The sequence below is a fragment of the Manacus candei genome, unplaced genomic scaffold (assembly GCF_025592945.1).
Source record: "Manacus candei isolate 608988 ecotype Guabito, Panama unplaced genomic scaffold, ASM2559294v1 h1tg000003l, whole genome shotgun sequence".
In the NCBI taxonomy this organism is placed as follows: Eukaryota; Metazoa; Chordata; class Aves; order Passeriformes; family Pipridae; genus Manacus; species Manacus candei.
This window is the reverse complement of record NW_026138051.1, coordinates 5984558-6008641: the sequence shown is the minus strand read 5'-3', so window position 1 is coordinate 6008641 and position 24084 is coordinate 5984558. Positions and strand designations below refer to the sequence as shown.

The 24084-nt window shown below is 38.6% G+C and overlaps 2 protein-coding genes across 2 annotated transcripts in view; both read left to right on the top strand.

Annotated features, from left to right (window-relative positions):
- RNF128 (ring finger protein 128) overlaps positions 1-24084 on the top strand; it is a 316984-nt gene that overhangs the window by 41839 nt on the left and 251061 nt on the right. The window lies entirely within an intron of this gene.
- The window catches only part of TBC1D8B (TBC1 domain family member 8B), a 32246-nt gene that overhangs the window by 3557 nt on the left and 4605 nt on the right, over positions 1-24084 (top strand). The window contains exons 2-20 of the mRNA XM_051787018.1: positions 3299-3409; positions 6235-6353; positions 6966-7191; positions 8130-8370; positions 9844-10051; positions 11429-11596; positions 12081-12230; positions 13382-13532; positions 14846-15060; positions 15679-15796; positions 16500-16785; positions 17444-17573; positions 19981-20079; positions 21203-21271; positions 21466-21706; positions 22347-22412; positions 22528-22611; positions 23457-23513; positions 23827-23924. Coding sequence (XP_051642978.1) covers positions 3299-3409; positions 6235-6353; positions 6966-7191; positions 8130-8370; positions 9844-10051; positions 11429-11596; positions 12081-12230; positions 13382-13532; positions 14846-15060; positions 15679-15796; positions 16500-16785; positions 17444-17573; positions 19981-20079; positions 21203-21271; positions 21466-21706; positions 22347-22412; positions 22528-22611; positions 23457-23513; positions 23827-23924 — 2837 coding nt within the window. The remainder of the gene's footprint in view (positions 1-3298; positions 3410-6234; positions 6354-6965; positions 7192-8129; positions 8371-9843; positions 10052-11428; positions 11597-12080; positions 12231-13381; positions 13533-14845; positions 15061-15678; positions 15797-16499; positions 16786-17443; positions 17574-19980; positions 20080-21202; positions 21272-21465; positions 21707-22346; positions 22413-22527; positions 22612-23456; positions 23514-23826; positions 23925-24084) is intronic.

Genomic DNA, 24084 nt, shown 5'->3' with positions numbered 1-24084 from the left:
GAATGAGCATTTGGTGTCATAAAATTGCAGTCTTTCACTGAAATGTGAGCAAACAAATTGTTTTCTGCTTCCACAGTTTTGTTTTGCCTCTTTCTGCTTGAGAAAGATAAGTAAAATGCAACTGTGAGAGTAGAAAAACTTAAAAGTGATATATATCATTGGAATTAGTCTTCCCTGCTTGTTGTATGTGCTGTGCTTAGAAAGGTAGGGAAAACCCTTGACTTTTACTGTAATTAATTACTGACATCAAAGGCACTGTTAAGCGTTAGAGGAGAGACCAGACCTGTGCTAACTTTGCTTCAGAAGAACAGTGCTCTTTTAAAAAAAAGAAGCATGTTTGCTTCTGATTCTTCATCAGTAAAAGAAAACTGATATTAGTGTTTGCATTACACTACTCCCACAAAGGATAGGAAGGAATCAAATTGCTGTAAATAAAGCAGACCCTTAGCAATAAAAAAACTGTAACTGATGCTATTTCAGGAGCAAAAAAATCTTTGAGATTGTGGGTTGAAAAGGACCCAAAACTCTGCCAATATTAGTACTCTCTGGATGTACTTGGTGAAATAAATATTGAAGAACAAAGTGGTGTTGCTTCCAAATGGCAAAATGCTGGGCAGTTATTGACGTGTAACATACTGACTTTATTGCCCTAACTTGGTACCATTGAGAGCAAAATTCATTGCTGATATGTTTTTGGGGCATGTCCCTGAGCTAATGTTGGTATTTTGCTGACCAAGGCTTTTATAAACTCTTGTGAAGAACACATCCATATTTCAAACCTATTCTGAATTCCCTCTTTTTTTTTTTTTTCTAAGGTATTTTACCCCATTTACTGAAGTATTTAAGATATTTCCTGGTAGTTTTACTCAGGCAGCTATGAAACTGAAAATGTTTTCTAAAAGCAGAGCACTTTCTCCATAAATACGCACCACCTTCTGTAGGTACAGCTGAATTCATTCCCTGAGCAAGGCAGGAGGATGATTTAGGTGGAATCCCCAGGAGAGACTGTGGGGTCTCACACTGAACAGAGATGAAAGTAGGTGACCCTCTGTAGGTTGTCCCTAAAATTGGTTCCCTTTGGGAAATAACAATCTAATGGAGTGCTTTCTGAGAATCACCCAAGAACTTGAGGTTACAGAAACCCTGACTGATAATAAAGTATTCCAAACATTGGCAGCTCATGGTGCACTTTCAGGACTAGGATAGGAAGGTGAGTGATCCTCAGCTTATTCCTCACAGCTGTGCCAGTGGCCATAGTCATGGAATTAGTTTGTACTAATGGAATTGTACTGTACTAAGGGTGTGTTGATCGGCTTAAGCACAAACCTGTAGTCCAAGATGCCATTCCTGGACACAGCAACACTGACTGGTGGGACTGCTGAAGTGACCTGGTACAGTTTAGTGTGTCTAAAATCTAATGTCCTTCCAAGCAGGTGAAAGCTGTGATGGCATTTTGAGGAGTGCTGCTTTCTAGTGTGCTGTGGTAACCCTTGGCTCAAGCCAAATTGCATTAGCCTCATAAATGCTCAATAATGTCCTTGCACTGTATATTATAACAGAAAATGTTATTAGGAGAATTGTGAATGAAATCATGCTGAAGCAAAGCCAACTTTGAGATCAGCTCAGTGTCATGACTCATTCAGTAAGCCAAAGCTCTTTAAACAGACATAAGTGTTGTTACTTATTCAATGTCTTTCTTCCGTCAGGAACTACAAAATAATTTTACTTTCCAACAGCAACTTTCAATCTATGAATTGCAGAAAGACCAGAGAGTGTTTTTGTTTGATGTAAAGTACTGGTCTGTTTTGGTTTGTTGTTGTTTTTGTTTCTTTGTTTGGGTTTGTGTGTGTGTTTTTTATATTTATTTACTTCCATGATTTTGAAGAGAAGCAAAAGCATTCTGGAACTTGAATAGTCACAGTAAGATAGTCCCACAGGCTCTATGCTGAAGGTGTATCCTTAGGAAATGCATGCTTTGAGGATGAGTGTCTAAATGTCTCAATTTTGCCATATTTTGCTTTCTTGTATTCTTTTACAGATGCTATTTTTCAGAATTCCAGAGGGGGTTAATGGAAAGAAAGTGGAACACAAAGTACAAGAAGCCAACCTAAAATTTCTGAAATAACTTTTCAGGGATGCATTTGAAATTGTCTAAATCTAGTGCTTCTATAGTATATTAAAAGCTAGAATCAAAAGATCATTTTCTTTAAACAGGGAAGAGTATTTAAAGATTTAAAGGTGCTGTAAGGGATATATTAACTTTGCATGCCAGGTCTCTCCCCAAATAGCACTTTTTGGGAATACCTTGCATCCGTGATCTCAGCAGGTTTGTGGAACAGACTTTACAGCATCTCTGGGTAGTTGTGTTTTGCTTTTTTGGGTAATGTCATCTCTTGTTTTGCTGTTCTTTGGTAGGAGAATAAGAGCCTTGTGTGCTTGCTTCAGTAGCTTTGCTTCAGTTGAACTTTCTGATTCTGTGGCCATGCCAGAAGGATGCAAACATAGGAAATACAGGAAAGAAGCATAAGATCCTGTTGCTTGTATTTTTGCTCGTGTTGTAACAAGAAAAGGTTTTATTGTGCATCAGGAACTAAAAGCTTGTGTTTTTTCTTCAGTATGGATTTTTCTTTTAGAATTCCCTGATCCTTATATTTTAAAGGAACTGTTAAGATATCTGGGCTAATATTTTTATTACTGTGCAGCGAGAGAGAATGATTTGCTGGCCAATATAAAATACACACTAATTTTCCCAGGAAACATTTTACTCCCAGTTCTGGAGAGATGAAATTATCTCCTTAATGAAATTAGTATATTTTGTTCTGTATTCTGTTTAATGGAAGCTAATTCAATACTTAGTGGCAGAGAGGTGATATAGCCAATTATGGTCTTCCAAGGGCTCTTTCCTGTGACTGGAAAACAGAACAACTAGTCAATGACTAATTAAGAGATTGTTCAATTACTGCTTGTGCTCACTGAAGGCTGGGAGCTGCTGCCCTGTTACGTTTCCAGTTGTCCCCTGGTTTCCCACACTGCATGGCTGTCGCTTCCATGGGGGTCATATCAAAAAACTTCACCCTCATTGTGTGTCTGTAATGGCTTTTACTGGATCTAAACATGATCACCTCCCAAAGAAGTTCCTCTGGGAGTATTTTGTGCTCAATTGTGCTTTGTGTTTTCTCAGAGTTCAATAGTCCTCACTTGGGCAGCATTCCTGTTCCTTAAGAAATGAGTCAGAGGGGAGTGTACGTTTCCAAACTTCAGTTTCACTGTGCTGTGTACATTTCCTTGAACCCCACAGGTCTTCTCGTGGGAACATTAGATGCAGTGTTGGACTCTACATCAAAAGTGGCCCCGTTTCGCATCCTGCACCAGACTCCAGACTCTCAGGTCTACTGGTCCATCGCGTGCGGTACGTCCTGGGCTTATACAGGGAAAAAAGAGGGTGCAAAGTATGGGGTCCATTTTTTGGATTAATCCTCTTTTATCGTTATTCATTCTCATCCCCTCTAATTGGTTTAAAATCATTTGTGAACCTGAGATTGACAGCAGTGGTTCCAGTTGTTCGGAATAGGTCCCTGGGCTCTTCCTATTGATCACCTTCTGATCTCCTGCCTTCTCCAGGGGTCCATCAGGTACCAAGGCCTTTGGGAGCTCACAGAGTGACAGAGGCACAATCTTTTCTTCTGTAAGCTGCAGGTATAACTTGACGCAGTTCAGGATGGACTCCTAAGGGTCAACTTATCCCAAAGTGTGCTGTAGGTAGGAATAACAGTAGCTGCTTATCCTAATACTTTTATCTGGTTTGTCTTTGCATGTTAAAACAAGCCAGGTTCCCAGTCATGGTCAGAGCTGAATTATTCCTCATATCTGTTGCTCTCATAGTCTAAAAGGTTCTCTCTCTTTCTCGTGTTGCATTATTAATCAGTAGGAATGGAAAAGTAAATTAACCTTAAGGGTGGAGTATGTGTTTGGTTTTTGTTTTGTTTTGGTTTTTTGTTTGTTTGTTTGATTGTTTGTTTTTGTTTTGTTTTGTTTTGGTTTTTGTTTGTTTGTTTTAAGTTTTTTTTTAGTTTTTTATTTTCACTTTAAGTTTTGTAACTTCTCCTGAAAATGAAGTCTTAATCGCTTTATACAGGCTACTTAACTACTGGGTGTCCAAAGAGGCCTCCATCCCCAAAGCTAAGAGGAGCCTGTTATTCTTTGCATGCATCATTGTTTTTTCTTCTGAGGCACGGTCTTAACTTCATGTTGAAATCAATTAATATTGCATCTGGTTTAATGCTAAAGAGTCATTGTTGTGGAATTAATCTATTTCTTAGTTTTTTTGAAAACTCTGAATGCATCTGTAGTACAGGGAAAGAGAACCATGTATTTTAGTTAATTTTCCTTGCTTTGATGTATTTTAATTAATAGTGTTCTTTAAGGAAGCAAAACTCCATCTAGACTTCACTGGGCTCTCAGCCTTCCTTTTAGGTGCCTGTGGCAAAAGATGAGCTTTGCAGGAAATCTGCCATTTTGCAAACACACGTGCATGAGTAATTGCCCTAGGAACTGTTACACTGTTTTTACATTGGATTTTGCAGTTCTCTCTTTATTAGGAATCCGCAGTGTGTCACCTTAAATGAAAACTTGTGCCTCTTGCTGTCTTCTCTATGCAGTTAGCTGTTTTGAAAATACAGATTTGTTCTTGTAGCTTTAATTTAATGTAATTCGTTGCATGTCACTTGAAAAGGGCAGCCTTATAAAGTGGATGGAATTTGAACAGTTTGTGAATTGGCAGTAAATACATTTCAGGACCACTTCTGACATCATCAGAACTGGTGGTGACAGGCTGTTGAAAAGGTACTTTGATACGTCTGTTGGAAGTATACCCTGGGGAATCCTACTGCCATCAGGTCAGCCCTTGGGAAAATACAAAGGATAGTCTTCATTTTAGGACTAAATTTGTATAAATTCTGTGCTGCACAAACATACTTTACACCAAAAGGCTACATGTGTAATTGTACTTTTTATCAGAAAACAGATTGTTTGTTCCATGAAGAAATTGATGGGATGACACTTTGTTCTTGCTTTATATATGAAGGGTCTGAAACAGTGCTCCTAAACCATTTAAACAATTTTTAAACAGTTTCATCTTTACTATTTCCCCTCTGTGCTTCTGATTTACACTGTGACTCAAATAATTGGTCTACATGTGTAGTCTGAGGAAAAAAATTACTTTCACTCTTTAATTGCTGTGTTAATTACTCTTGATATAATTTTTTAAGTGTTGTTGCAAATCTACCCAGTGTAATACAGTCTGACTATTTAACTGTATTTAGAGCAATTTCTGTTCATTCCCAAGGCCACTTTAATTAATTCTGTGGAGTTTTTAATTAGCCCTTACAAAGTAAGTTGAGAAAAAAGCAATTGTTAAAGGTGTGTTCTTGCTTGGGGGTATTGGAAGTATGTAATTACACTGACTGATTTGATTTGTGAGCATTCTTCTGGAGGATGGAGCTGCCAATTAATTTATATTCTAGAATGCCTTTATTCAAACTTATATGAATTCTATCTCTCTCTTTCCCTCTCCCTGTCCCCCAGCATGTGTTGAGGAGTCACCTGTCTTTGAAGCACTAACTCAGTAGTGAATTTGCTGGAACTCTACTGTTTCACTCATGTCATCTCAATCTTTGCTGCCTCCTGGTGATGTTTGCTTTATGTCCTCATGTGTTAGAAGGGGTTTTGCACAGCAGGTCCCAGTCTTGGAGTTCTGCTCTGGAAGCTGTTACGGGCCAGTGATCAAAGAGCTGAGGGTATCAAAGGCCTAGATTTCATTTTCTTCCGAGCCTCATGTGTTTGGTCTCACATTTCCCACATTCTAGACTATTAGACTGGGAGTGTTGTGGCGATGCTGAGTCTGTGCTGGGGAGGAAGGAACTGTCAGTCCAAGTCAGGCTTTAGCACCGAGCCCACACAATGCTGACAAAGCTGTGATGCTTCTGGATCTAAAGGCCAGAAATAGAGCTGCATAAAGGGCTTGAAAGATAAAAACACAGCATTGCACATGTTTAATGTACACTGGGTACCTTTGCAGTGTACACAAGAGGTAACAAGAAATTTGAGACTTATGATTTGGACTTGTGTAACTAAAGTATTCTGCAAATCAGGAATTTGCTAAGTATTCTCTTGATTAATACTTTTAGTGAAAGTCTCTTCTGATTTTAAGCAATACTAACTTTCTCTTTTAATCAGGATCCAGCAGAGAAGAAATAACAGAACACTGGGAGTGGTTAGAACACAATGTTATGAAGACTTTATCTGTATTTGATTCAAATGAAGATATTACGAGCTTTGTCCAGGGAAAGATAAGAGTAAGTAACAGGCACATGACTAAGCTAAGTATTTTTTTCCTCTAACGATACGTGCATGATATGTCATCTGTAGAATATCAAAGTACAGTATTGTAATGCTACCTAATTCTGGTTGAATAATATGTGACTGTTAACTTTAACACACTCCATTGTTCGTGTTTCTCTGCCCTTCAAGGTTGTTTGACATAAACTTCTCTTGGTAAATGATCAATGCCTTTAGATAGTGGTCTAAAACTGTCGATAAATTATTTCATCATAATTTTAACAGTGCCTGGGAAGTGTATGGTCTCTTTTTGTGAAAGTGCAACAGTTTACTCTATATATGCTAAATATTTAACCCAGAAACTCTTGGGATTAAGTGAGGAAAATATGTTTCTTTCAGAAGAAGAGACCCGGGAATGTGTGTCTTGCCTTTGTTGTGTGGGAAGCTTGGTGGATGAGTTTGAAATAGCACATTTGATTTGTGACCTGTGTTTTGATCCTCAGACTATTCTTCCTGTTCTGAAACTTACTCTCCTCTTCAGAGAACGCTGTGCTGTGTGTAGGCAGGTGCATATATGACACTCACTCACATGGATGCAAATATAAACTAACAGGATTTTTTTGTTTTAGGGTTTGATTGCTGAAGAGGGAAAAAGTTCTTTTGTAAAAGAAGATGATCCTGAGAAGTTTCGTGAAGGTCTTATGAAGTTTGAGAAGTGTTTTGGATTGCCAGAGCAGGAGAAGTTGATTACCTATTACTCGTGCAGTTACTGGAAGGGCAGAGTGCCCTGTCAAGGATGGCTTTATCTTAGTACCAACTTCCTTAGCTTTTACTCATTTTTGCTTGGAGCAGAAGGTAAATTAGTCTGGATGCTAAGCCCAGTCCCTTCGTGCTTTACTGCTGTCTTTCAGATTAAGAAGAATTTTTCCCAAGGGAGCTATTTTGCCATGTGAGCAGACGTCGACACAGGAGAGAAAAAACTGCCAGCATAACATAATTTATGGAAATTAATACATTTGTGTAACTTACTACACAATATCCATTAGTTTGCTTCCTCCATACAAACTTCAGAAAGAAGACAGACAGTTGCAGTTGACTGTAGCTAAAAGCTGTCCATCATCTTTAGTTCATGTGCATTATTAACTCAGTCTGTGAGGATTGCAGTTATGTCTTCACACACAGTCTTAATATGTCACATGGGTGCTCTACACATTGGTGATAATTGCACATACCTTTTTTTCCCCTGTTTTCAAACATTAGCTTGAAATGCCCAAACAAATGCCTCAAATAGTGTGAACTGTAACTGTATTTATGTGAAAAATTGAAAGGATAAAAAAAAGAGGATGCTTTCAAAGCTAATTTTTATCTGTACTGGGAGATGCCATAGCTAATGGTTACAGTTTCTCTGCATGCCAATACATGGTTGATTTAATTTAAGCAGCCCTGTTGGTGAGCTGTTGAAGGGGGTTGGCTCATATGATGGTGTGTGTTTGCCATTTGCAGTTTCACATAGGAGCAAAGAAAAGGTGGTGTAAGCTTGTGTTGTCATACATGGTGTGTCTTTTAAGGTTTTTCTTTCTATAAAACTCTTTCTTATCGAATTATGTTTTAGGAAATGTGAGGAGAATGGGTTTTGTGCTTGTTAGTTTGTAGCCCTTTCCAAGTGTGCTATCATTTAGCTATGTTGCTTAATTATAATTTATCAGTGCTGCTGACTACGGCTTTGCTTTTTTTAATACGAGGGTAGTAGCTACTGAGAAGTGACTCACATCTCCTTATATTTGTATTTTCAGTAAAACTTATTATCTCTTGGGATGAAATATCAAGACTTGAGAAGACTTCCAATGTGATTCTGACAGAGAGCATTCATGTATGCTCCCGTGGGGAAGATCATTATTTTTCCATGTTTTTGCACATTAGCGAAACATTCCTTCTTATGGAGCAGCTGGCAAACTATGCTGTTAGGAGACTTTTTGACAAGGAAACATTTGAAAATGATCTAGTCCTTCATGACCCTCTGCAGATCACCAAGAGGTAATGTATTACACAGAGTTTATCTGCTCAGGGCCCAGTACTTGTTTAGGCAAAGGGGAAGAGAATCCTTGTCTCCAGGAGATCTGTAAATGTCAGCAAAGGTGATGTTCTCTTAACCAAATGTCTCATTAAAATGTAGGACCAAAGCCATGTTAGGCATTGTAATTTATTGTTACTTTGCAGGATCCAAAGTCTATATGGAGACAGGAGGTGATCAAACCTTCAGAGCTGTTCTTCCAACTATAATGTTTATAGTAGTTTGAATTTTGAAAAGGAGTTCTTGCAGCATTTAGGATTAGAAAGTTCAAAATGGAGCTGTGCTGTCTCCAGAGAGACCTGATGAGGAAGGATAAGGTGGAGAAGAAATCATTTAATAAACCTGTAAATGATAACTGCATGGCTTTTCTGCCCCTGGAGGTGGGTGATAAAACTGATGAGTTGCAGATGGATTCATGGCTTTCCTTATTTGCAACAGCATTTTGGGCTGTAGGAAACCCATGAATGTAAGTAACCTGGTGGTCAGGGTCCTTCCTTCTCAAGAAAGGTGTGTAATTATTCCTTGTAGTAGTTTTATGGTTTCTTTTCAGTTCTGGCTTCTGTTGAAGAACATACTGCCTTTCCTCAAAGAGCTGTTCAAATTCTCCCTCAGATGTTCTGGTTTTGATCTGTGGACCACAGCTATTTACTGTAAAAAGTAACTAGGAAAAGGAAGTCTATTGTTAGGTGATTTTAAGTCACATAAAGGGACTAAATTGGAAAATGGAAGGGGACACTGTTGGAAAATGTTACCTATCTGCAAATTAGAAATTATGATAAAGCATTTTTCTAAGAAATGTTTCTATTTAAAGCTGCATGCACCCATGACTCAAGAAAAAAAAAGCTATTTTGTTTTATAGTACACAGATAATAAAGCCTGGTTTAGGTTATATTTCCTGGGTAATTGATCCCTAAGTTTGGTAGCAGTGCTGGAGAGGGATGTTGCTCTACAACCAAAACATTGTTTCTGGCTGCAGTTATCTGTAGAGAATTAGGATATGGCAGATGTTTACAACATGTGCTGCATTTCTACCTAATTAACCCTCTGTCAAGCCAAAACTTGTTTTAAAGAGATTACTCTGATGTGTGGAGAGACAGAGCAGATTAGCCTGTTAGTATCTTTTTCTGCACTACCTATAGGCCCTGATTCAGCACAGTGCTTTACTGTGGAAGGACATGATTGAATTTATTCCTGTTCAGTTATGTATTTAAGTATTTTGTTAAGTGGCTGTACAGGTAGGTGTGGTCCAACCCTTTGTTGCCTCTTTCAGCAAAACACTGAACCCTCCAGACTGACCCCATGGATTATGGGAAATAATGATGTTTTACTATCTTTCCCAAGATATTTTCGACTTTCGTATTTGTAAAGGCATTTAAAACTCATTCAATTTTTCTTGTCTCTTTCCTGCCTTTTTGTTTTGTTTTGTTTTAATCCAGAGGCCTAGAGAGCCGTGCCCACAGTGAGCAGTTTACTGCATTCTTCAGGCTACCTAAAGAAGAGACCTTGAAGGAAGTTCATGAGTGCTTCTTATGGGTTCCTTTCATTCATTACAATACTCATGGAAAAATGTGCATTTCAGAAAACTACATCTGCTTTGCTAGCCAGGATGGCAGCCTGTGCAGTGTAATCATTCCACTAAGAGAGGTAATGTGAACTGCAAGTCTGCCAGGTACACCAGCAGCTTTGCTGGGTACAGAATCCAAACTTTTTAATACTTAAAAAAAAAAATTGCTTAGTTCTTGAAGTTGAGTTAATGAGAGATATTAATTCTTGAGATAAAAAGTAAAGAATTGTAGACGATAGAGGATCTTGAAGATTAATAATCACTCTGCTGTGTTTCTTGGCTCAATAGTGCAATTCTTTTTGCAACAGTTGAGCAGTGCTGTCTCTTCAAAAGTCAATAGGAAAATCCAGTTGTCAAGTGAGCAAGTAGCAATGCCATTACAGCTGATAGTCTCACCAGACTGAATAAGGACCATATAGTAAAGGACACAGCATTGGTATTTCTGTAGAGTACTATAGCAGACTGCAGAATGACTTGGGAGAAAAAAACCCAAACAACTCTCCATCACTGTCTTGACTTCATGTGGGGAATGGGCACTGGCCCATTTCAGTCTTCCACTGTTAAAAGCTTTTCACCAACATCCAGATTACAATAGCCTACAAATTAACCAGGTTCTATAATTGCTCTGTAATTGCTTTACATGCTCTGTGTACACACTGCCTGACATAAGACACCTGAAATAGAGGGTGAGCTGTACTAATTTCAGCAACACTTCATGTTTCCCACCTAGATAAAGCAATTTCTTTGATTATCTGTAAACAGTCCTGCAAACAATAAAGACTTTCATAAGCTGTGAAAAACAAGATGAGGCTGCTTTAAAGGAGCTGACTCTAAATTTATTCTTGTGGACTGTCAGTCTCTCACTGTTTGTTCTACAGAACTGCAGAGTTACCTCATTTCAGTGGTTTTCCATTCTTTAACAATGTGATGTCAGTCAGCCTAGATCTTCATGATTGTCATACTTGTACTTGCATGATTAAAGTGTATTAACTGCTCTAATCTGTGACTGTTCCATCATGGCAATTAAAGTCAGCTCCTGCTGTCATGTGTTATGACAGCTGTCTTTGACAGGGTATTCCCAGTGGAAATTCAGTCTTGTAAAACTTGTTTCATTTGATTACTTGCAAAAGTCATGTTTTGTCTGCTTTTGGAGGGTAAAAAAAAGGCAACAGCTTCAGCAGGTATAAGGAGACAAGACTTTCAAACTGAGAACTCGCAACTGGGAAAACCTTTTTGAAGATTTCTGGTACTCTGTCAAAAATCTATTGCATAATTCTTAGTACCTTGTGCTAAAATAGCTCCAGGCCACTAACCTTTCAAATTGTAACTTGTGTTACTAATCTGTGTGGTGCTTCATACCTACTGTTTCATTTACATGTGTATTTTTAATAAGTTTGCTCTTTTAGAAGTAAGCTGGTAAAATATCTTGCCTAATTTATGTGTCCTTGGTTCCGTAGGTCACAGGGGTGGATAAGGCAGATCCAGCCAGCAGAGGAGTCAGCATTAGTACCAAAGGAAAAACAGCTTTTCGTTTCACAGAGCTTAGAGATTTCGAACAGCTTGTGGCAAAGCTCAGAATAAAATGCAGTGCAACTTCAAGTCCACAGCACATCATAACTACAGAGGTAACTGCTCTGCTAATTCTAATTTCTTAAAACCTCTTTCTAGGAATCGGGTGGTGTGGTCTTACTAAGAGTTTATGTATCATTGTCAGTGCTTTGCTGTGTAATGCAATATTCTTATAGTTAAGCCTGACTCTAGACACAAGATAGTACAGTGTCCACTGTACCTCTAGATTTCAAGTTGTCTAAATTTTTTTAATTTTCTCTTTTGAAAAAACATGTTCCCATCTCTTGCCTTCAGACCATTTACATTAAAACAAAATTCCACTTGTGTGATGTAAAATTAAGTGTAGCTCTGTCAGTTTTTGTTGGCCTCTTATTTGACTGAGGAAGTTGAAGAATGATTGTAAGGTTGTTTCTAGATATAAAGAAGTCTGTATGTGTGGTTTCAGGCATGAAAAATAAGAAACCAATGACAACACATCCCTAAGAAGCATTATTTATTACATTTGCAGTATGTACCTACCACTGTTAAATTTTTTTCAAGGTTGCAGCTGGTTCTGCCTCTGATCATACAAAGGATTTTGATGCAGGACCATCAAAGATGGGTCAGAGAGATAACAGCAAAACAGTCGGTACAGAAGCCTTAATGACTGTCTACCATCCTCAGGATGCTGAGAATCTTGACTCCAAAATGGTAAGGGATAAAATGGCCAACAGCTTGGGGAATTTAATTGCAAAGGACTGAGATTTATCAAAATGTATTCCAGCAAGGCTGCTGATTTCCTCTGGGGCTTTGCCAGTCTTCTTTCATCTTCATTTTCTGTATTTGGAGTCCACAGGGTGCTTCTTCATGGCTCCATTCAATTTTCTGCTCATCTTGTGTAATAATGATGTGCCTTATCTTCATGGAGCTAATTTCTCCTGCTCTTCCACCCCTCAGGGAAGAGTTGGCTGTTTGTTTTATGATAGTGAGCATGTTTCATTTCTATCTGAATTGTCAAGATACAAAGTCACTACAAACTCTTTGGGAGCAAGGAGGATGTTATAAGAAATTGACTTAATTTCTTCCTTGCTTGATTCTTTTGCACTCCTGTCTAACAAAGTTATGCTCTGGAGAATGTTTATTTAATTGTTTTTGCTGCAGGACATCAAATTTTTGCTTCTCCATAGTGTATGCAAGAAAGCAGATTTTATTTGAAAATAAGTCTTTCAGCAGAACTGGGTAAACTAAGATATGAAGTTTTTTTATAGTAAAAATATCAGAAAATAAATGTCCTGTCCTTTGGGCAGGACAAAAGGGAATCCAGATTTTAAAATTCTGCTTTTTATGGTATTTTGAGCAAAAGTGGACAAAATCTACTTGTCCTTTTTGGCAACTTTAATTGTTTTAACAATGTTAAATCTTAGTGCTGCATGCACAGAAATGTTCACCCTCTCTCAGCCCTGGAGCTTTACATGAGCTGGAGCACCTTATCAACTGTTGCTTTACTTCAAAGAAATGTTTGTTTGACCTTACTGTGCTGTGGCACTTGTTGGTTTGTGTCAGGTGAGACACTGGATTAGATTTACCTTTTGTCCGATCTGGTGTAGACTTTCTTGTAATCATATACTTTAAAGAATAGTAGGTCATGTAGGAGATGGCATTTTATGCCAAACTTGTGCTATGCATAGGCTGGATTTTGCTCTGATTTGCTTCAGCATTCATTTCACACATCAATACAGATGCTAACACCGTAATTTCCAGTTTATATAAATATAACTGGGAGCAAAATTTACTTTTTTTCTCTGAAACCTGAGGAGAATCTACCAGGATATGTAATGCTTGTTGTCTTCTGCTTTTCACAGTTGAAAGAAAAAATGAAAGAACAGTCATGGAACATCCTCTTTGCCGAGCGAGGACATGGTGTCAGTATGTTTCGAACAAAGAAGACTCAAGATCTGGTTGTAAGAGGGATCCCAGAGGCCTTAAGAGGAGAGCTCTGGCTGCTCTTCTCAGGTATTGCATAACAAGTCTAATTGACTCTTTTTGGAACTGTACTGTATGGATGTTCTAGTTACTGACAATAGTCTAGTTATTGACTTCTAGTCTAACAAAAAGTGCTCTTACCTCTGGCATTTTGTCCAAATCTTTCTGAAGAAAGTCATTTCAAAATCATGAACAAGAATTTGCTTATTTTACAACAAACTCCATTGAAACATAATAATAGTAATAAGTGCTGTTCCAGGGGACAGTCAGTTTCAGCAAAGCCTCTTCACTTGCTAGAAAGAAAAGCATGTTTGTGGGACTGTGTTGTTTTGGTTTAAGCTTTTGGAGATGATAGTGTTACCAGACACACAGAAAATGTTTTCCTGGCAGAGAATTTGGCCCCAGTTACAAGCAGCTGTTTGCTTACATGCTTTTGCTTGGTTTAAAGAGTGAGCTATACAGGAATTGTGGATTGTCTTACACATATGAGATCTCTTGTCCAAGCTCTGAGTGTGCTTTTGTCACCTCCTTCTGTAGAACACACCTGTGTCAGAGCACATAACTTGAGGAAATAGAGGCCCAGGGAATTAAGACCCTGCTCTGCAGCACTTCTGTTCCTGTTCATTGAAACACTCAGAAAAGCAGCAGCCACTGGCTTGATCAGGGTCACACAGGAAGCCTGTGTCAGATTCAGAAAACAAGCTGAAGATTTGGAGGAGCCACCTTATCTGCTAGCTGTGCTCACTGTGTTCCTGGGCAGAGCTTTCTCCTCTTCTAGAGGATCTATTTATTGTAACAAATGCATTTTATCCTCCTCATTCAGCCTACTGTATGGTTGTTCCTTTTGAGCATGTGTGAACATGGATCTGTCTTTGCCAGTGTTCTTTGAGGATTACACAGGCATTTATACTCCTCTTACCAGCCCAATATCTCTGTCTTAGGAGGTGCTGACATAATTAGATAAATATTAGTCTTTTGCCTGGTTTTCCCAATCTATTCTCAGCTCTACAAATGAAAAGGTATTGTGTTCCTCAGAAAAGTTGGGCAAAATTGTAGGTGAAAGGAAGCCCCCCTCCCCAAACAAACAAAAAAGTAAGTAAAAATCAACTTTATAATGGGAAGTGACTTAGATTTCCTCCAAGCCTTATTTTATTTAGCTTTTCTGTTTTCATTTCAGAGTAATTCCATTAATTTCAGTAGGATTACTCTAATACATTACTACAGTAATATCTGGAGATTCATGAGGTACCTCAATAGCCACCAGAAGTTTTTATATAAATTGCAGACAATCACACAGTTACTTTACTATTGTCCTCTAATATCATGCAACACTGTTTTGGCAGGTGCTGTAAATGACATGGCATCCAACCCTGGTTATTACACTGAGTTGGTGGAAAAGTCCTTAGGAACGTGCACTTTGGCTACTGATGAAATCGAACGGGATTTGCGTCGCTCCTTACCCGAGCATCCTGCTTTTCAAAGTGACACAGGCATTTCTGCACTCAGGAGAGTTCTTACAGCTTATGCATACAGGAATCCTCAAATTGGATATTGTCAGGTACAGCAGTTTTGAGAGTCTTAGTGTTGGTTGTCTAAGTATTAGCTCATGATGGCAGTATAGTAGAACTGCATAAAATCAGTCATAGAAATGTGTGATGGTTTCTTGCTCAGTGGTTCACAAACTTTGCTTATTTCATCTTACTGTGTAACATGAGTTTTTACTTGTACTTGAATTTGTTGATAAATGCTGTCATGGGCACTTCATGTATGTGTTTGTGTTCTAACTAGCCATTTAGCATTTAAAAATATTTTTACATAGTTAGAATCATAGAATCGATTGGGTTGGAAAAGACCTCCGAGATCATCGAGTCCAACCCTTGGTCCAAATCCAGTCCATTCACTAGATCATGGCACTCAGTGCCACGTCCAATCTGCATTTAAAAATCTCCAGGGATGGTGAATCCACCACCTCTCTGGGCAGCCCATTCAAGTACTATGTTCTGTTTTTAATAATATGGAAGTAAAAGCCTTATACTGGATATGGCTGTAGGTTATCCCAGCACTCTAAAAACGTGCTGCAAAGTGCTTTCAGAAATATAAATTCTGACTAATGATAACAGTTGTGGTTTAGCCATCTTTCCTTGTAAATGTTTCCTTTCCTGTTTAAATGTTAAAGGCAATGAATATTCTGACATCAGTGCTTCTGCTGTATGCTAAAGAGGAGGAAGCCTTCTGGCTTTTGGTTGCTGTGTGTGAAAGGATGCTCCCTGATTACTTCAATCGTCGAATCATTGGTAACATCCATCTGTCTTTTTATCTATCTAGAATTGAATGTAAATGAATTTGTAAGAACAAATGTAAGGAATGAGATAAAGACTGACCAGTGGAGAGAAACTGTTGAATTTGGTTCAGTATTGTGGAATAGAAAATGGAGGTTACAGAGAACATCCCATGGCTCCTCCTTAAATAAGACTGGATGTGATTTTCAGATATTGTCATTACTCTAGGCACAACTACGCAGGAAGTAGTCAATTAGACTATTATACTGTTCTTTTGGAATTATAACTGCAATTCATATTATTTATTTTAAACTCAGCCAGCTTAAATAAAGGAAAAAGAGTTACTCCAGGTCCAGACTTAGCCTTTGATCTCCTATGCAGTTCTTACAGGTGTATATGCTGGAAGCACGTTGGATATGAAGTTTCTCTCTCATTGCAGAGAGGGTGTGCTGGCTGTCAGGGGAGTCACTGGAAGCAGCCATGCACTCACTGAAGTGCTAACACCCTTTAAGGATGCAGCAAGGCTCTGGACCATGCATGGAGTGCACAGCTTCCAGCTGAGGGAAGGGAGCCAATGATTCCATGCTGCTGGGCCTGTGTGTGCTTTTATAACAGAGCTGCGTTAGGACAGGGCCTTTATTTCTGGCTGGTGCTCTGAGAAAAGTGTGCTTCTCTGTATTAAGATTTGGGTGGTGGTTTTGTTATCCTTTCCCTGCAGGTGCCTTGGTAGATCAGGCAGTGTTTGAGGAGCTCATCAGGGTTCACCTGCCTCAGTTGACAGACCACATGACGGACATGACTTTTTTCTCCTCGGTCTCTCTCTCCTGGTTCCTTACCCTTTTTATCAGTGTGTTGCCTATTGAAAGTGCAGTCAATGTGGTGGACTGTTTCTTCTATGATGGAATAAAGGCAATCTTGCAGCTGGGCCTCGCAGTGCTGGAATACAACATGGAGAAGTTGCTCACTTGTAAGGATGATGCAGAAGCAGTCACCGTTCTCAACAGGTATCAGTGTAACTGTTATTCTTTTGAGCTGGTAGCAGCTGCTGTAAATATGAGGCTTTTAAATGTTACATGTTTGTCTGGGATTTACAGAATCATTGAGAAAGATGTAATTTTCATTATAAAAGACCATACAGCCTGGTGTTTATTGCAAATTCTAGCCTCCCTGATGGATCTGTTTAGGCTGGTGATGCAGGTCTGCTAAGCAGGTGCAGATCAGGCATGTCTTTGGCTTATGCATCTGGGGGAATTAAGATTGCCTCGTTCACAGTTCAGGACAAGCTTTTTTCTCTCTCCCAGTCATATAGTATAACCCTGCTAGATGGATTAGAGAACTAGGGAAATGCCAAGTGGAAGGGACTTTGGCAAGAGTCTAGTTTAACTTCCCACTCCAGAAACGGTTGCTGCTCACATTAGATCATATCAGCCAATACATCACTAATGTATTGACTAAAACCTCCCAAGGCTGGAACCTTCTCTGGGTGGGCAGTTCCCACATTCGTCTGCCTTTGTTACTATTACAACACATTTTTGCTACTGATTCTCATATTCTTTGCTATTTCCCATTCTCTGTACACTTTTTCTTCAGTAGATGCCAATGCTGTTGTTATCTGGTGATAAACTGGTTCCTGCTGATTTCTCATGTGTTTGCTTTGTGCAGATTTTTTGACAGTGTCACTAACAAAGACAGTCCTTTGCCTCCAGCTGTGCAGCAAGGCTCCAACCTCAGCGATACAAAGAGTGACCACCCCAAAGTGGACATCACTGATTTGATTCGAGAGTCAAATGAAGTACGTGTTCTTGTGGGTATGTTTTTGCATCCCATGCAGTGTTTGTTTCATAGGCAACTTTAAAAATACTGCAGCTGCATTGTACAAACTAGGGTAGAAAATCTGCCTAGATTGGTAGAAATGGGGCTCTGTATTTTGTTCAACCTCACTGAAAACCTTATAGGTTATGGAACAGGTTTGGTTTTGTGTTGTTTTGGGGTTTTAACTGCTTGGAATGTGCTTTCTAGTCTGTACTTTTTAGTCTCCTCCTGAATCTAGGAGTTCCCTATATTCATCAGAGGTCATGTATTACCATCCCTCATTGACATTATTAGTATATACATTAGTATATTATTGGTATATACAAATACCTTTGTATTTACTAATTTGAGACTGCACATTGCAGTCAGTGGTAACATTTGACATAACAATGTGTACAGGAAACTGTGTACTTGGGTAGTTTATTGTATGGGTTAGATGACCATTTAGAAATGTATTGGGTGAAGAAGAGCAGTTATGCTCTTTTAGCACTTTCTTTCAATTTGCAAGTTTGGTTTCTGCAATGTTAAGCTTTGGAGCTCTTAATTGGGGAGGAAATACATCTAGCTTCTCCTATTTTTCCCCAGATTTTCGTGAGGCATTTTTTCCCTTGGTGTGATTTCTGTCAGAGTGTTACTGTGTTTGTAGATAGGTTTCTGCTCAACCCAGAGCTTCTGCTCAGAAGTGAAAGGAAGCCAAGATAAAAGATTTGTTCACATTTTTTTTCCTATTAACTGGTTTCTTTTATATGTATAATAATTTTTCTATTCTGATTCTCATTGATATGTTTCTACTAAAAGTTCCACAGTTCATTTCTTTTGAAAAAATGTCCTGACTTTGACTCACAAAAGATTAACTAACTGTAATTTGTGTAATTTAGAAATTGTCTTTTTTGATTTTTTACTGAGAAGAAGGCATTGCTTTTAATGGGGTGAACAATGTCAAGAATCAGAAATTCAATTTCACTTGAACTGTCTTTTTAGCATTGGGCTAATCATATAAAAGTCTGTTCTGCTATCAGTATTGTTTCACAAGAATGTTATACTGGAAAATCATGTATGGGAAACACTTTAAGATTCTTGAAAGAAAAATTGAAAACTATTCTGGGTCTTTCTTGTCATGGTGAGTTCTCAAAGTGAGGATGAATACTTGCAGATTGGAGACCAGAGATGGTAACTAATGAAGTGCTGTGTAGTGCATTCAGAAGTGGAAGCTGAAGCTTTCACAGACCTGGCATCGTGACTGACAGACAAAGCAAAAGAAACTGCTTTTCTTCTTCCCCTGCCTTTGCAGGCAGGGAACTGCACCAAAGCAATAATTTGGTATGGCTTTTGAACAGTTTTGGGCAAAACTTTGAACCTGAATCTCCCAGTTCCAAGTTGGCAGCCCTGTTCTTAGGCCCATATCCCCATATCTCTCTCATAACCACCCCTTTTTCAGATGCAAATTTTTATCTTCAGTTGAAACTAGGTTTCTTCAGTGCTGGTAAGTGCCACAACCCCATGTTTGAGAACTGCTGATACAAAGTGAGAGACAATTTCCTTCTTCCCATTTTGACCAGACAGTTAATTTCAACACAGTTCTGGTCTGGTGAAGGGTGTTATTTTCATGTCACTATGTAAATAAAATAAATTTCAAAATGGGAAGATTGCTGCAATGGAGAGTTGTCATTCTGCAGATAGGTCTAGTTACAAGTTATGAAGAAGTGAACAGAGATATTCTTTGTGATACTGTTGCTTTGTATGGGTGTTCACAAGATAAATGAGATTATGTGAAAGTCTTGAGAAAGAATGTTGGCCTGGTTTGATTTATTGGTTTCTGTTTAGATTTTAATTGTTTAATAATCTGTTGCGTGATTTCTCTGAGAATTTGTTTTTAGTTTTTGCCTACCATCCCACTTTTTCTTAAAGGTAAATGTATTTATTCTACTCTAGTGCTCAGACTTCAGAAATTCCAGAGGCAGCCAGGAATAGTTCAGAAATTACTTAGCTTATTTCTAAATTTCCCTAGAGTGAACTTCAAACCCTGACAACATGCACGTCTTAGACTTTGCTGCCCTGCAAGTATTAGTCACCATGTGATAGCAGAGTTGGGTATAGAGCCAACACACAGTAAAATCCCTTCCTTTGTCTTCCCACACATTGAACTACTCCAGTTTCTTTTTTCTTCTGTTTCTCCATCACTGTTTGAAACACCTTTTAAACACTTTTAAAATTTACACTGGTTAGGGAGAAGCTTAGTGCTCTAATAAATTATTTGTTTCTCGGAGTTTCTGAGATCTTCCTTTGTGTCCATACCTGTGTTGTACTTAGATGCAAGAAAGGCAAAAACATCTGCCTAGATGTGTCTAGCAACAGCTGATTGCATGGAATGGTGCTTTTCTTCCTAGAGATACGGTGATATTCGCTATGAGGATGTTGAGAGCATGCGCTGCAGGAACAGGCTTTATGTGATCCAGACCTTGGAAGCTACGACCAAGCAGAATGTGGTGAGTGACTTGCAAGAGCTTAACCCTTCCCTTTTGGAAAGCTCTGAAAAGAGCTGCATTTTCCAGGGCCAAATATATAAGTTTGTACGCTGAAGCCCCTCCTGTCTGCAGGGTGTCTGTTAACTGAGGTTTGGCCTGTGATGTTTTCAGTCTCTGAGCCACAGTGTGACCTTCTGGTCTCATTGCAAGTGACACCATCTCTGACCACTTCTAAAGGCTGGAGTATCTCTCACTTTGTGTGGGTTGGAACAGTCTGACCGATATTTGTATCTGCTGTTGTTAAATTGTAAATGCATTTCTCTCAGAGGCATAGAGCACTGTACAGTAAAACAATTATTCACCTGCATTTTTACTCTGAGAAAGCAGCACCGAAGAGGTCATTGTACTACATTCAACTTCTTGTCTGTGATGTGTGTGGATGTCTGGCATTGTGGCAGCTTTTCATCTGCCTATATCATCTTTTTAGTTCAGGCTACTGAATGAAGGTGGAGGTTGCGAGGTGCTTCCTTTGTTGGCCTGTTCTCTTCAGTGGCTTGTTTCCAAGAACTGATGATCATACGAGTCTGTTCAACCACCAGTGCTTCTTTCTGTAGTAAATGTGGCTTGTAGCAACTGATACTAAATGCTGGTGGTTATGATAAGATGGTAACTGTTGTATTTCATTTTACAAAACATACATATTGTGCAGATGGAAGCTGCTCTTGTAGCAGCCTTGTTTTAAAAACTGTGAACAATTTTTTTTTTTACTTGGCTTTAAAAAGGAGGATTCAGCTTCACTGTTGAGAGCTGAGCATGCATTTGCCCATTTAAAGGAAGCTATATATCATTATAAATAATTGAGGTTTTATCTCCTGGGTTTCATAGTGTAGGCTCCATGTATGCAAGTAATGTGACTAGTTTTCTAGCTTCAAGCTTTTTTTTTTTTTGAGAAATTATTTCTTTTGGTCTATAATCTTCTGATTGCTTTTAAAAAGAAGTGCAGTTCTTACTTCTAATTGTGACATACCCAAACCTGGAATGTGCACAGTGTCTTTTAATATAATGTTAAGTCTCCCATAATTTTATTCTATGGTCTTATTCCAAAGAGGGAAGAGTCTTTAATTTTTTCTTTTTTTTGTTTCAGCTACGTGTTGTGTCTCAAGAAGTAAGATTCAGTCCTAGTGAACTTGAAGAGCTTTATGAATTGTTCAAGGTAATGTGCCTTCTTCCTCACTTACCAAATAGCCATCTTAATGGTAGGCTGTGAAATGATTTTAGTAAATTGAGGTAAAAGATTCAACATATGTTTTACCTGCCAGCTTTAAATCTAATTACATAAATTCTCACATCTTTCATCCAGAGAGACTTGTTGTTTCAGAAAACTAATATTTTGTCTTTCCTTTGCAGAAGGAGCACTTTCTTTCCTGTTACTGGAGCGTAAACAGTCCTGTCTTGCAGCATCATGATGCCAGTCTGCCGTACCTTGAGCAGTATCGGATTGATTGCCAGCAGTTCAGGGTTCTCTGTCATCTCCTGAGCCCCTGGTCACACTGTGCAAACAGAGACTCACTTGCACTGTGGACATTCAGACTAATAGATGAGAGCTCCGATTGCCTTATAAACTTCAAACAGTTTGCCTGTGTCCTTGGTACGGGAACAACACGAGTGTTGGCACACTCGCAGGGGAGCTCCGTCTTGGGAGCTGGGCTGTGTCATCTTCCACACACTGTTTTTATCATGTGACAGAATAATCCCAATCGAGATTAAGTTTAAATACAGCTTTGCCATCCAGAATCTGAAAATTAGGAAATGGTGTGATCTCATCGCTCAGCTTGTTTGCTTGATGATAAATGTTTCCCCATACTAAGTCATCTCTCACACAGATCGTGCAAGATGACCAATGCCTCATATCTCTGGGGAACTGAAAGTTTTCTTGACTCATTGTTCTGTTCTGTTCATTCTTTTCAAAGTGGTATTGTTCAGGAAACAGAAATATGAGGGAAATGCTGAGAAGACATTAGTGCTATGTTTCTTTGGTGCTGTGGTTTTATTTTAGTAAGTCATAGACATTATGTAGACATTTTATTTTAGTAAGTCATAGACATCAGTGTAGGCAAACCTCAGGCTCAGCACAGGTGATACAGCTTTCCTTAGGTTTCATCTCTAATTATACTCCCTGTAAGGCAGGGCACACGTCCAGTTCCAACCTCCCTGGGTTGCATTTGTTTAGGTTAAGAGGGTGTTTTAAAGTTTGGTCCAGTTGAACACTGTTCTCTTTCCTCTAACAGATACCATGTATAATGGAAGCTTCACTGACAAACTCAAGCTTCTTTTTAAGTTGCACATCCCTCCAGGTAAGTGAGGGGCAGTGGCATTTGGGGAGAGCTATTTCTGGCCTTTGTTGTCTTTATCACTGCTTTGATAATGCTTGAGAGCCCCAAACCTACTTTATTCAATTATTTATTGCAGCTTTTACTGAAATAGAATCTCTAAGCCCTTCCAAAGGGGATGATCTTTCAAAAGATGAACTGATTCACTTCAGCCAACTCAGTGGTAAGCTCCAGAGTGTGAGGCTTTGCCTGCAGAATATTAGAAGGAATCTGTTAATTATCTCATGAAAAATGAGGAGCTCCCTTCTGAAAACTGCTAAATCCAGTAAATCATATCACTGTTAACAGAATCCTCTGCAAAGTTCTTCTGTAGTAGTTACAGTTAATTAAAGAATTTGTGGGTAGCTTGTCTGATGGTTGAATTTAAAGACTGTGAGTGTTCATATGGAAATAGGGAAGTGTATTTGGTCAGTATTTTTCAGCATAGTAAGCAGCCTTCACTTTTCCATCCCAGGCTTAAAGGGATAATATTTTTCCTCCTCAAGAAATAAAATATCTAAATCCATAATTATTTTGAGACACATAAGCAAGTGTTTCAAACTCCTTTGCTTTCATTTTAAAGCAAGTGAGCTGAAAAAATTTCGTGGGGTCTAAGTTTATGGAAATAATAAAATACTGTTTCAAATACTCTGTTTGGAAAGCTCTGTGATTTTACTTCTTTGGAAGACAGATGCTTTCTGGTTTTTGAAATCTACCCACAGTACCTTATCTGTAATATACAGGTACTGTTCTTATCACTGTTCAAGTTGTGCACCATGAACATTATTTGTTTAGTATAACTGATGGCAGTTTCTTTTGTGATCTCCTACCTCACAGTGGCTTCTATTTTTATTGAAAGCATACAAATCTTACCATGTAGTTTCTTCTTGACCTAATCTGTGCTGAGAACACAGGGGCTGTTGAGGGTCTTGCTCCTTAAGGAAGGAATTTTTGATAAAGGAAATGAACCATTGGTCCTCTTTTCTCAAATAAATACCTCTTTCTTCTTTTTCTTCTCCTCAATTGTAGTTTCATCTGTTGGGGATAGTCTTGGAAGTGATTCTTTGAAGAGCAGCCCAGAAAAAGGTAAAGAATTCTGGTGACACATTTTGTAACTGTGTCTTTTGGGGGAGTAGAGCCAGGAAAGCGTGTGGTGAGAAAGTACATTAAGTAACATTGTCCTTAGTGTACTGCTAACATTCTATACACTTTTATGTCCTATGGGTGAGAGGGTAGTAGAAACTCTGATCCTGTTTAGTCCTTGGCCTTACCACTCTGTTGAGAAGGAATGACACTGAGGGTACCAGTTCCTTTTGCTCATCATGCCTCATGGGAAGCTCTTGGTTCTTTTTTGTTCACTTTTTTTTTTCCCTTTTTTTTTTCCCCTTTTGTCAAATAGCGAAGGGGAAGGTTGATATTCAGGCATATCTGAAGCAATGGCAAGATGAACTTCTTAAAAAAGAAGAAAACATTAAGGATTTGCCAAGAATGAATCAGGTAAACTATCTGTCTGAGTCTTATTTAAGTCTGGTTTTGACTTGAAAGTTTATCCTTTAAGTCCTGTTACAATATTTCTAAAGGATTTGTAGGATCCCTTAAATTTCAGACCTTCACATTAATCATCAGACTATGTGTTTGTAAAACTGCTGTAGCTTAT